Below are 14,118 nucleotides of genomic sequence, written 5' to 3' on the forward strand. Positions count from 1 at the left end.
TGCATTACAGGAACCTAAAGATTATAAAAAATATGGATAGTTGTAAACAGAAAGACTAGGATGTTGTCAGTCCAAGTTGGCCAGATCTACCCTACTAAATGTCTTGCACATGTCCAAAAGTTTAGGAGAATCCTTTAAAATTGTTTATGGAAGTATGTAAACTACTGTTTGTCAGTTTTTAATTTACACATAAATATATGGCTACAGAGTTTTTTCTGTATTTTCTTACACAGCCCTGGTTCAGGAAGCTACGTGAGCACATGCTGAGCTGTGGCCACAGAGGCAGCTCTGCCAGGGTCAGCCAAACCAAGCCTGGCATGTCCCAAGAGCCTTCCCGAAGCTGGCTGTGTTAGTGCCAGGGTTTGTGCAAGGCACAGAAGCATCACAGGAGTGCTGACCCCCTGCTTGTCAGAGTTAAAGGGATTTATTATCTTGGGACTGCTTTCTGCCATACTAAGGGTGACTCCCATCACTATTCCCAAGCAGTTTTACATAGGCATAGAAGACTTTAAGGAGTCTGTAACTGAGAAACCTGCTAACCTGACCTAAGTAACATGGTTTGTTTGGATTCAGTGGGACACTGTAGGGATATTGCACTAATACTCTGCTGTACCCTGTACACCTAACCTAGCCACCAAAGTGTTCAGATTAGCACTTTTGAAACAATCTGTCATTTCCATTTATAGTAGGCTTGAGAATTTGGTATCTCTGCCATAGCACCACTTCGATTTTTCCCATTCTTAGTCTCTACGATGGCCAATATTATGATGTTGGTAACATCTCTATAAGAGAAAAATGTTGCTTGTGCCATATTTCCATTTTAGTTTATTTTCCTAAGAGTCTCTCTTTTCATTTTCTCAGCGATCAGCTCCTGAATTCTTCGATTCCTTGTCCTTTCATAAGGCCTCCTCCGTGTAATGATGTTGTGCTGTGGTACTTCGTTATCCAACCCATCAACTTTGTAGGGAACATCCACTGCATTGATTTCTGGGTGCTCCTCAGTGGCATTGGAAGGGGGTGCACGTGTTTTGGAAAGCAGAGGAGGGCTGGTGGCAGACTGTGTGGTGGGCACTCCCACGGGAGGGCCGAGGGTTGTCAGGAGCTCCTCCTCAATGACATTATTCTTATTTACATTGGCACTGGTTACATTGCCATCCTCTGTTAGGTTGCTGTACATGTTGCAGGACTTGCAACACAGCTTATGGTACCCAGGAATGGAGCAGTAACGGGAGAGAACTTCCATGCGACAAAACATTGACTTGTCTCCTTGACAATGATCTTCTGAAAGAGAAAAAGGGAACAGATAAATAAAGAGCATCTTTACATTAATCAGAAAAAGAAACACAGCTGAAGCTTTGGCAGTGGGCGGAGGGCTTGATATTTAAAGTGGGTTGGGAAACTGGCAAATGAGCCTTCTACAAGCAGAAGCAGGCTTATATTCAACCTAAAAGTCAACTCCAAGAGTTGCAAAAGCTGATCTGAACTGTATGTACCAGCTCCATCCAAGCTCTAGACCATCACACTTGAATTTTTGCCTTCACATCCTGCCTTCTATCCTTAAGACCGTAAAGACACAATGAATTGTGTTGCTGTCTTGGTTTATACTTAAAGCACACTGATTGTGCTGTGCTGCTTCTAAAACTACACTAACTCCCACAAAGTCATGGAGTTTTATATTAAGAAATCTATTTTTTCCCTGTTTGCTCCTTTTAATGCTTTTCTGCAACCAAACAGTGACTAACCACAGTCAGGGGTAACATATATTTATCCAGACTGTCTCAGGAAAGTCAAGTCCTATTTTGATGTGTATAATTCTCAGAATTAATCCATCTCCACTAACCAGAGTGATATTGTTGCCAGGTACCCCTACTCTGAAAATAGCAGTGTTTTCTCAGCATGTCTCCTGTTTGAGAGAAAAGTGGTGCCATGAGGCTTTTCTACTCCTTCCTAGAAGGGAGCTGATATCTTTGGAACAACAAACTCCAGTCCAATGGAGCCAAGCCAGCCCATTAAAGACTGGGAGAATAAGTAAAAGTCCTGATTTTTGTGTCAATGACTGTAATAAAAGAGAAAGAATGATAATCTATAGGCTTTAAGCTGTCAATAGCTGTTACAACAGTTTGCACTATATGGTGTTATGGCAGATCCTGATCTTGCTGAAATGCAGGTGGCAAATTGTAGGCTGAGGCATTAAAGGTGAAGTGGTCAAAGTGTTCCTGCCTGAGAAACATAAACAGAAGCCTACTCAGAGATTCCCAAGCCCTTGTGATTTCTGCTCAGGGGAGGCAGAGGACTGTATGAATTGGTGGGGAATGGGTGGTGAGGGTCTAGCAGGTTCCTTGGAGAGAAAGCTGCCTGTCCTCTGCCCCACACAGACACCCCTCAGCTCCATCCTGTGCCTCCATGATGAAGTAATGGAGCCAGGCACTGCAGTGAAGGAAAAATTCCAACATGCAGCCCATGCTGAGAGAGGAATTAGAGGGTTTGTAGAAGAGGAGAGGGCTGAGGAGAAAAGCAGACTGACCAACACCTGGCATCATCACTAATAAAACATCTTCTCTGTGACATCTTCTCTGTGCTGAGACACAGATGAAATCACTTGTCTCTCTCCCCCTGCTCTTACTACATTTCCACCTACTCTTACAGTAAAGGGTGAGTAACTCCAATTACTCACTTTTATTTAGAGTGCACCCCATGTGAGACAGTGCTCTCAGCCTGATCTGGAGTCACATTTCACCCTCCTGCTACAGCACTGGCTTGTGTCAGCACCCTCACAGCAAAGGACAGAAGCAGAGCAGGTTCAGCCATAAAAGGGGACTTGGAAAGGCGAAGGTGCCACCTCTTCACACATCCTCAGTTAATAAAACAGGGCATTGTGGGTGTTTCATTGGCAAACATATCAGTCTAAAATAAAATAATAGCTGGTGCTGCTGCTTTAAAATGCTAGTGCTGGCTGAGGCAGGTGAAAACACCTCCTGTACATTGTATCTGTGCCCTGATTGTTGCTTTTGTTGCAGAAAAGCAAAATTCTAGTTCCTACTTTAGAATGGGCCAGGTATTTTTCATGTTTTTCAAATACTAAACTGAAATACTGCTGGAGATTAGGAATGACTCCTTCCTTAGGAACATAAGAATAGTACCTTGGTTTTGGAGAGATTTTCAAACCAGCCTTTTAAGAGCTGGAATGTTCATACCTACATGCACAGCTCCATACAAAGGCCTGAATGTGCCTATACAATTTATATTTTTACACACCCCATAAGAGTCCCCTTTGAACATTTTGCCTTGTGATGCACGACCCTTATGCATATTCCTCCAAATGGCTTCCATAATAAAAGCCAACAGATACAACATTTAAATGTGATTTTAACAAGGCAGGTCCGTTCTTGGCTTTGTAAGAATCAGTAACAGCACCTTTAGAAAAATGCCTTTTTTCCTAACAAAAACATGCAATGTCAAGCTTAACAATACATGGAAATAAAACTGCATTATGTAATAAGTTTAGTGACATCTGATAAGTTGTAAAAATAAACTCTGCAACTTCTCAATGCCAGAATGAAATTTTGATCCTCTATCCAAACCAAAATATCCAGATTTGCTGAACTTTTATTTATTTTTACTTGCAGTATGCATGACAGACTGGAAGTATATATTCAAAACATCAGTAAGAAAAAAATAAATCAGTTTCACAGTCACTTTGGTACACATTAGTCTCATAAAAAAATATTGAAAAGCAAACTGAATTGGCACATCTTTAATATTATGTTAAATACATACAAAACACTAATAAAATATCCCTGATAAACCAAAGTGCATATAGACATAGTGCACAATGCCCAGATACCTTATTGCACCATTCTCTATAGCCACCCATCTCTTGAAACATCACTAAACATTGTCTATTTAAAGGTAACAGTCATGAATATATTTATACAGTTAAACACCGATTATTTTACATAACAGTATTCAGTGCCAGATACGTGTCTTTGCTTTTTCACCTTGTCATGTAAATTGTTAACATGTTTCAGGAAATATTAACAGCAAAATTTAAATATGTGATCACATGATAATGACAAGTTTGAAGTGCTACACTGTTGACGACCCAAAGATTCAAAAATGCCACTTTTCCAAAAAATATTATCAAAGCAATAAGGTAGTAATTTGCTCCAAGACTGCAGTTTTACATTTCTACTATTGGTACTGACTGTCACAAAGAAGTTTATGACTTGTGAATTCCAAATCTTCAACACAAACACAGAAGGTGAAGCACAAATGCCAGTTAAATCTCAGTAAGTCAGGCCACAATCCTGTCTCAATGAAGATATGGATATGCACTGTGCAAATCAACCTCCAATTTAATTTACTGCCTTCCAACAGTTATCATTCAAGTAAAAACACTCCATATGAAGATTAACTCAAGGTACCAGTGTACTGTTCATATTTAAAGCTGGATCTGGTAAATTAATGCCATTTACATTTCAACATTAAGGCATTTTTCTAAAATTCATCTCCTAAGCAAAAAAAGCAATAAAAATTGAGGTAATTCTGTAGTAGTTCACACTGTTATGTTTGCCAGTTGACACATCTAAGAGCACACACGCACACACACACACACACAACCATACCAGTCAAGTCAGACATGCACATGGTGAAAAAAGACCAGAGATGTAATGAGTATAAACAGCTCCATGCTGAGCAGCTGGAGACATCGTAGTCAATGAAAACATCATATTGCCTCCGCCACGTCAAGGAAAACACCACCACACCACCTTCACCATGGACCATGCCTGCTCTGCTTTGGGTTTGTTTCTAAAGTGAAAATGAGCAAAACTGGCAAAAATTGTGCGATGGAAAAAATGAACGCAGCTTTTCTCGAGGAAAAACCCTCCAAACGACCACCAGGAGTGTGGCCAGAGCAATGGCATCAGAGCAGCAGGGAAAGTACCAACAGAAACTCAGCTTCTGCTTCCCAGTGAGCCCTCCACGAGTCACAAACGTAAAGGTGAGGGTCAGGAATAAAAAATGAGCAGCAAGGGTGAGGAAAGCAACAGCACCACAAAGGAAAATGGAATGAAAAAATTCTTCCACTCATCAGACTACCCTGTCAGCGAACTGAAACCAGAGAGTTACGAGATTTCGGGTTTTTAGATAAAGGAGAACTTTAGCACTACAAGGTGTCATTATTGTGATGTGATCACATTCACAATAAGTTCTCAGTTTTGCTATCAAACTGAACATCAGGAACCAGTAAGAGCCTTTTTTCACCACCACCAAGCAACAAGCAAACCGATCCCAGCTCCCTTTCAGAGGACTGCAACATACTGTGGAGATCCAACTTCACACATCCAACACTTCAAGACCTCCACCACCAGTGCTACGCAAGCTCCAGAGAAGAAAGACACCGAGCACCAAGTGCCTGGTGTGAAAAAACAGATTCAGCCCAAGATTTAAACTTGGCAAAGTCAAGGGAACTTTCCGCATAGAGAGAAGAAGAGAGCAAAAGGCAAAGTCCACATTCGATGTGGCATGCATTTAAGGGCAAAGGCAGAGTTATAAATGGGTCTTTTACTTGAAGATATTTTCTGGATGGGGTAGTCTGGATCGGGTCTTGACAGCCATTGTATCATGTAGGTTTTCTTTGAAGGATCAGAAACGTTTCCTTGAATAGAGGAAAAAAAAAAGATGCAACACAACATATGTTAGGCAGCATTAAATTGTTGTCCTGTCAGAAGGGGACAAGCTCAGAGAGTGAGTGGGCTCTAGTTATGAAGGAGCCCATGGAAAGGTTACAACCAAGCTGATTTTGGGCAAAAGGACTTGTTTGGGGAGGTTGCTACAGCTCGTGCCCAGCACTTCACAGCCAACACTGAAGACAGCCCAAGAGCCAGTTCTCCAGCAGCACTTCTCATGGCAGTGTGACACATCCCCAGAGACATGCAGTCTAGTTTAGTGCCTCATTAAAATCTTTGTATTGGATACTATAATTGACAGCTTGCTTCTAATTAATTAGAAATCAAAAGCTACCCTGAGAAATACATCAGGAAAAGAAGAATATGAATGACTTAATAACAGGAATATGTGAAATGATCTCACAAATATAATTTGCAAACAGCTGAAAAGCTAACAAGGATAAAGGCCTTATTGCCCTGGATTAAGGAGGAAAAAATTAATTACAGCTTCTAAAGATGGAGTTAGATAACCTCTGCAGAAAAACTGAGTTAGATAACCCCTGAAGAAAGCTTGTGTTTGACAGAATGAAAAAGAAGCCTGGAACTGTTGGTGGAGGTGGGGAAAGCAAAGAGGCATCCTTGGTTAGCCACAGCCCAGCAGCCCCTTGCCAAGCCCCACAGGTCTCAGAGGTGCGGGGCTGGACTCAGGCACTGCTCCTCTCCCAGGGCAGCTGTTGGCTTCTGGCCACATCTGGCCATCAGCACTGTGCTGAGGTCTGCCCCAGGCTCTCAGGCTGTCCTGGGCCAAGCAGTGTTCCCCAGCGGGAGAAGAGTGCCCAAGAAGCCCATCAGCCACACAGCAGCTCCACATTTGGAATTCTACTCAAAAGAGGGACTATGGAGAAGTGCCCTCACCCCGACAGGCATAGCACACAAGTATCAATTCAATGAAGGCATTGCAAATAATTAAATAATTATTTTTTCAACAAGTAAGAGAAGCTATTGAGGAGGAGCCCTTACTGGGACAGGGAGGTAGTCTGCAGATCCTGACGCTCTCTGGTTTGCTGTCCTTGCACAGGCCGATGACATTGTCCCTGGTCCGGCACAGGACCGGGCGATCCTGGGTGCCATTGCCACAGCTGACAGAGCACTGAAAGGACAGGCACCAGTTACACCCCAGCCACCCTCTGCCAACAACACATCAGAAATTAGCTTTTCCATTTTAAACTGCCCTTGATTCAAGCTGACATGGTACATTATTTGAACCACTGCAGTAATGAAGCACAAGGGAGAGCCACTCACTGCTTCTTGTGGTACACCAGTAATTGTGAAACACTCCAAGAATGAGCTGTGGTCTGAGCAGTAAACAAACAACTGCACATGCGAGCCATCTATTCACAGAGCCATCTATTCACAAATACAGGGGTGGCATTACTTGTCGTGCCCATTCCAGCAGAGAGAAATTAGTTGTTTGAGACCTCCAGGAAGAGACTGACCTGTGACCAGGGTCCTATTCTCCACTGTGCCGGGCACAGCTCCCTGTTGCAGGGCCTCCTGCCCTCGGGGCGGTCGTTGTTGCAGTACTTGGTGTGCACAGAGCGGTTGGTGTTGTCGTGCAGGGGCTGGATGCAGCGCACAGAGCGCACCTGATATCCTGTCTTCCCACAGGATTTGCTGCAAGGCTCCCATTCCCCTGTAACCCAGCTGGGTTGGTGAAAAGAGAGCGAGCAGAGTAAAATTCAAACTGTTGATCTGTAACTCTTAAACACAGGTTTAACATGATGTTAATACTAGTTCTAATATGCAGAAAATGAGAAGATATAAAAAAACCCCAGAAGCAGTTATGGTGAGGATTATTTGACTGCCCCTGAAATGTCATTAATAAGAGCCAGATCTTCAATATTACACTTTCTCATTATCTCCAAGGTAAGCATTACTATTACTTTGCTGTATTTGCTGCCTTTTCCAAAACTGCACATAAAAATATGGTCACTTTTATGTCAAAAGCAGCCACCCAAGGGTGCTGCTGAGCTTCCCAGGTCTAGGTGCATGAGATGTGCCTTGTCTCATAATGCAGCTAGTTGAATGAAGCCAAAACATCTGGGTTAAAAATGCAGTTCCTGCCTGGCCCATATCTGGGCACTCCATGGACCATATCCCTGGCCATGTTGGACTCAATCTGCTGAAGCACTGGCAAACCCAGTGCTGTGAGTGCTGAGCTTGGGCAGATCAGGGTCCTCATCATCATAAATGTTTGGTTTGGGGGAAGGCAACACTCCACTGAAAACCAGAAAGTTCGAGTTCATAATTTCCAAATCAGTTTGGCCACTGAAAAATGAAATCTACAGTTTGTAATGTGGTGTAGTTGAAACTCTCACTGATCACCCAAACCGACTCATTAATTACAGCTACAAATTGTAAAGGACTTAGAGAAGAACAACAGGGACAGACAGCACCAAAGGAAGTTTACCTAGACTACTGAAAGCTTGGTTATAATTAAGTGAAGACATACAGCAGTCTATAAATATTTACAGAGTGCAGACATCTGCAAGATGGAAATATTGTTCCACATAAACAATATTCTTGGGATAAACTTCACCAAAAAATAGACATAGTCTGGAGAAACACCCTGAGCTTGAAGGAATTGTCCTGAAGTACTCATAAAATCCTGAGTTTGGAAATGGTCAAAAAATAGTACAAGACACTGCACTACACATTCCAGTTAATCAGAAAGTAACAATTTCTCCCAACTTTCTCTTTGTAACTTACAGAAATTACACAGCTGTGAAGAAATGCAAGAGCTGTGAAGCCAGGAATCCTGAGGTGACTTCTGAGACAAAGAAGAGTTTTTCCCAGAAGTGAAGAAGCGGCATATTAGTGTAGAGGGGGTCCCAGAGCTTTGTAAAACTCCTTAATAATTGTCTCTCCTATGTACAAGAGCAAAATGCTTGGATGACATTCTGTGGAAATGGAGCTAACTGAAACTTCAGGGATCCAAGTACAATTTAGGATCCTATTGAGCCTTTGTGGTACCTGGGCCCAATTATATTTGCAGCTGAAAGGAGGATACAGTCCTTTCCAGAGAGCCTGAGATATGGTTAGGTCATTACTTCAGTTTTCCAATAAATAAATGTTCAACCCTGACCCATGCAGAGTTTATGGGGCACAGTTTCTTGCCTTTTCTCTCTTTCAAATCTTTTTCTTTTGAAAGGAAGTTAGGAAATATTGTGGTATGTTCTATTTATTTGCTGTGATTCCTGGAACATACACTTGGTCCCCAGAGATAAAAGCTGGGATCAACATATTCCTTTCTTGTTGCAGTAGTAGCACAAAGAATATATTAGTCCTACATGTGGCAGGATTAACCTGCTGCCAGTCAAAAAAAATCATCTGTAAAATGTGAATTAAAATATTTATAACACTTGACTATGTAGAGCAGAAATGAAGGTACAACAGGCATTTCCTGCTGTACAGGGGCAGCCAGAGAAATCTAACAGGTCAAATATTTTCTCTGTGTTTAAATGTCCAAAAATATGCTGTGAACTTTATAAGGATTTGGATTTGAGAGACTGGACATTGACATTGGTTTTCTTCTGCAGCACTCTGTACATATGCTCTGACATGGTTAACTCACACTGTGTAAAATCCGCTGGTATAAATTGAATTTATGTCTATTTTGTATCACCTCAAGATGACCTGAACACAAAAGTCTGGATCAGGACAGCAATTCTTTTCTAACCCAACTTATTTCATAAGTCACAGGAACCAGAAATCACACAATATTTCCATGAGCAGAACAGAGCATGAGATGCTCACAGTCCTGGGCCCCTGCAATGGCCACTAAGGTGAAGCCAAAGCCACCTTCCTTGAGGTGACAGTGCTGGCTGGGTGTGATGCCCCTGCATCTCCAGGGGATGCTTACATGGGCTGGGAGCACTCCTGGAGGTTGCACACCCTGCGGATGGGTTTGGGCTTCTGGATGAGCTCGCAGTAGCTGCGATGAACCATCTTGTGGTCCGTCTTCCTGCGGCAGCCGTACTTGGTGAACTGGTAGCCTGGGGAGAGACACTGCTCTTACTCTGAGGGCTGGCACACCTCACAGAGGGCTCCAGCTTCAGAGGAACTGCACAGATCCTGTCAAGGGCTGCAGTAGGAACTGCAGAGGAACATGCTGCCAAAGGAGGGGTAAGCTGCACTGAATAAAGATTTGCAACGCAAATTTAACACCCAAAATTGTTCACCCCCTATATTTTTCACTCCTTTAATCACAGAATCACTGGGATGGAAGAAACCTTCAAGATTATCAAGTCCAACCCAGCCCTAACACCTCAACTAAGTTCTGGCACCCAGTGCCACATCCAGTCTTTTTTTAAACACATCCAGGGATGGTGACTCCACCACCTCCCTGGGCAGAGCATTCCAGAACTTTATCATGCTTTCCATTAAAAACTTTTTCCTAACATCCAACCTGTATCTCCCTTGAAGCAGCTTGAGATGGTGTCCTCTGGTTCTGTCAGTTGCTGCCTGGAGAAAGAGACCAACCCCCACCTGACTACAACCACCTTTCAGGGAGCTGCAGAGAGTGATAAGGTCACCCCGAGTCTCCTTTTCTCCAGGATGAACATCCCCAGCTCCCTCCCTATGTTCCTCATAGGGTTTGTGTTCCCAGCCCCTCAGCAGCCTCATTGCCCTCTTCTGGACATGCTCAAGAATCTCAAAATCCTTCCTAAATTGAGGGGCCAGAACTGGACACAGCACTCAAGGTGTGACCTCACCATGAAAATGAAAAGAACACTTAAATAATGTTTAATGAAAACAACAGTCAGATCTACCATCTCAAAAACATTCTTCAAACCTCCCCAGCAACAATCCAGGGCTGCAGCCTGACCATCAGCCTTGGGAACAGCACCAGCTTCACATCTGGCCCCAAAAAGGAGTCTGACATTGCAAAAGCCACATCATTGGATGGGGATTTACAAAGGGCTGCCCCATGGCACCTTGAGGTTCAGCACCTTCACAGCTTGGAGACCCTCCTCCAAATCTTGTACATTTGTCCAATTTTTCAGTTTCATTATCATAAATCAGAAATTAATCAGCCCAGATCTGCCCCCAAACCATTTAAGTCAGATTTTAACCCCATTCACTATTTATTTATCTATTACTTTAATAAAACTCCTCCCATACTCTGATCTCCCTAATGTCTCGTGGCAATAAATGAATTTTGCATGATCTGAGATTTTGTTTTTACCTCCTCCACAAGGTTTTGAACATTGGGACCATTTCTTCAAAGCCCATTCATATGACAGTGAGTCCTCTTCCAAAACATTATTGTTATCTACATTCAAGGAATCTTCATGGATCATGTACTTGTAAGTCAAAGATATCTTGGCACCACCATGAGGAATCACCTAATAAGCAAAGGAGATGTAATGAAAAAAGATATGAAAGGCTGATATCAGGAGCTCTGTGAGATGATGTGAAACAGTGATCATGGCTCACATATAAAAACATCCCCGGAGGGACCTCAACTTTTTAGCTGCACTCAACACATTTTTTCCCTGATGAAAAAGTATCTCCATCCTTATGACACAGAGTTTCTAAACTGTATATTAAGAAAGACTGTGGTTGATTTAGACTTATTTTCCTTGCCAGCATTGGACTGACATCATGATACTAAATTTTTTCCATATCCCATCACAAAGGAAGGAAATTTTGTACTGAAATGATAACGGATCGTTCCACTAAAGACAAAGCAAATTCAACTGCAGAAATAAGTGAAACAGGCAAAGAAAATTGCTTATATTTCTGATAAAACACAATTATTCTTATGATAATCCTGGAATTCTGCAAGGCTTTTTACTTAATCTTGACAGAAATATAAACTATTTAGAAAGAGGTTTTGTTATCACACTGCATTAAGACAAATGCAAGAAAACAGAACCCAATTTGAGCAAAGTGCAAAATATTTGTCCTTTGGAATCATAGTATTTATTCTTCCTTTGAAGTTCAGCTGGTGTAGATCAACACATTACAGTTGTTTTCAGAGGGATTTTAAATTAACTTGCCCCTGAATTGAAGTCTACTGTTTGCTAGTTTGCAATGAAAAAAAGAATATATTTGGGTGGTTTTGGGAACTGTGGAACTGTTTTGCCCTGAAAAAGAGTGCCAGGATCACAGGAATCCTGCATCTGCCTTTGCAGGATACATTTTCAAAACATGGATGGGAGAAGGAACTATTAGATCTAGCTGATATGAACCACTCTGGCCTTTTTTTGATTGGTGCTCATATGTCAGATAGGATAATTAAGCTGCAGTCTTTACTCAGTGGCTGATTGCTATGCCACCCACAGGAAATAATCACGACAGCTGGTTGCTCAACACATAACCCTGAATTATAACAGCAATGAACTGGGAGAAAGGAATTAAAATACATCTCCTATTGTCTTTTAATTGAAGCAGATGTCTTCTTGTGACTCCCAAGAGGAATGTGGAGGATATGCTAGCCCACTGTGGCTGTGTGGAAGGTGGTTTCCATTTGGCTCACCAGGATGACGATCCCGTGCCGCAGCGGCCCCATGGTCTGCACCGTCTCTCTGTCGTCATCATTGCGATATTCCCACTCCACACCCATGTCAATAAAGACCTTGGAGTCTGGCACATAGTTGTCCTCACTTAGAATGAATTTCCCCGTTTCACGATTTTTAATAGCTGGGAACAACACAAGAAAAGTGAATATAAGAGGTTTGTTTCTCATCTCCAGTTTTGTTCTGCTCGTGTCCCAGTGGACAGAGCTGAAAAGGCCAGTGTGCATTTTCCCTCTCTTCCCTCACAGGTTTGGAAAGACTTTTTCAGGTGTTTCACTGAACTGTCAATGCTTTTCTGCTCAGCTCCAGGAACATCAGTTGTCCTTTTTTTTCCTTTTTCATAGCCTGCCTTGCCAGAGAAATGAGGCCAATGCAGCTGCACCACAGGGGTCCAGCTGCCTGCTCCCATATAACAACTTCTGAATTCACTGGCCAAATCCGAGCCAATTTGAGAGCCAGTGGGGGTCCCAGAGCTATTCAGCTCTTCATATGTTGCAAGGAAGCTCAGAGGGTTGTTACTGCTCCATCAGAGAAAGGCTACTGAGCTAACCCCCAGCAGGTCCCCACAGTGAGAGAGGGGCACTAGAAGCAGCATTAATTCTCCTGCTCAGATCCAGTCCTGACACCAGCACAGCCCTTTTAAGCTCCTGCTGCTCTGCAGACACCTGCCACTGCACACAGAGCCTGGTTCCTCTCTTCAGCTCTCACCAGTGCTCCATCCTTCACCTGGAGAGACTTCAGCCACCTTTGGATGAGGACAGGTTTTCACCTGAGATGGAACATTTGCCCTCCTTGTTAGAAGAAGCAGGGACTATTTGTTGTGTAACACCAGATTTTAACTCCATTCTCTGCCTGGCAGCTACCTGAGCATCCTGCTCCCTCAGAGTGGCCAAGGCAGTGAGCCAGCTGTCCATGTGCACAGCACTCACCCCACCTTGGTAGAACTTTGTCTGAACAAGGACTGCTCCCTGACCCACAGGGCCAGGCTGCCCTGGGCAGCCAGGGAAGCATTCACTGGGGAGAAGCTGGGGTGACTCACACCGTGGTTAGCAGATCATTCACTGTAAATCTACTTCCAATTAATAGCAGCCTACCAGTCACTGCTTCCCATTGATTACAGGCATGGGAAGAGTGGATTTCCATTACCTCCTAAACTGCTGGATTGATTTGGCAGCCTCGTGTCAGTACTGTTAGCAGGGGTGCAGAATCTGGAACAGATCTCGATATAGCTGGGAAATTACTGAGAGTGGGAAGCATGAAAGATGCACACAAAGACCATGGAATGGTTTGGGTTGAAAAGGACTTTGAAGATCATCTACTTCCAACCCCCAAAGATAATGCACTGCACCCCATAAAGTAACCCAGTGCCTCTTCCCAGAAGTTTTCACACATCACATGCACATACCAACACAGAGATCTGGCTGGGACACCCTGGAATACAGCACAGGGAAATCAAATTGCCAAACAAGTTTCCTAATTTAACATTCTTAGAGAAAGTACATGGTGTGGGTGGGTAATGGGTAAACAAATGTATAAACACATTGTCAGCCTCCAGAGACAAAAATAAACACTAGAAAAAAATATTCTGACCGAAAATTTTCCTACTTTTTACTTACCAAGATGATGAGTGGTGGCATCTGTTTCCTGTATAAGTAAATGTCTTGCACCAGCAGGAATTTCAAACATCTTAACGTACCCTATATTGAGGTATTTGAAAAGATAGTTATGGACTAATGTGCCACAAACAGGGAGGGTTTGTCTTAGGTTTTTAAATAAATCTTATTTTCTGAGAGCAAGGTGTATTAAACAAGATGAAGCAAATCCAGCATTATTCCCATTCCCATTTCTGTGCCAGGTGATGGAAC

At 42.8% G+C, this 14,118-nt stretch overlaps 1 protein-coding gene across 1 annotated transcript in view; it reads right to left on the reverse strand.

The window, feature by feature from the left end:
* Window positions 1-610: 610 nt before the first annotated feature.
* The window catches only part of ADAMTS2 (ADAM metallopeptidase with thrombospondin type 1 motif 2), a 170,450-nt gene continuing 156,942 nt past the window's right edge, over window positions 611-14,118 (reverse strand). The window contains exons 15-22 of the mRNA XM_036392015.1: window positions 13,870-13,950; window positions 12,214-12,377; window positions 10,918-11,077; window positions 9,592-9,724; window positions 7,166-7,373; window positions 6,690-6,819; window positions 5,570-5,659; window positions 611-1,281 (exon numbers count right to left, since the gene is read on the reverse strand). Coding sequence (XP_036247908.1) covers window positions 821-1,281; window positions 5,570-5,659; window positions 6,690-6,819; window positions 7,166-7,373; window positions 9,592-9,724; window positions 10,918-11,077; window positions 12,214-12,377; window positions 13,870-13,950 — 1,427 coding nt within the window. The 3' untranslated portion in view covers window positions 611-820. The remainder of the gene's footprint in view (window positions 1,282-5,569; window positions 5,660-6,689; window positions 6,820-7,165; window positions 7,374-9,591; window positions 9,725-10,917; window positions 11,078-12,213; window positions 12,378-13,869; window positions 13,951-14,118) is intronic.

Source organism: Molothrus ater, chromosome 15 (assembly GCF_012460135.2).
Source record: "Molothrus ater isolate BHLD 08-10-18 breed brown headed cowbird chromosome 15, BPBGC_Mater_1.1, whole genome shotgun sequence".
NCBI lineage: Eukaryota > Metazoa > Chordata > Aves > Passeriformes > Icteridae > Molothrus > Molothrus ater.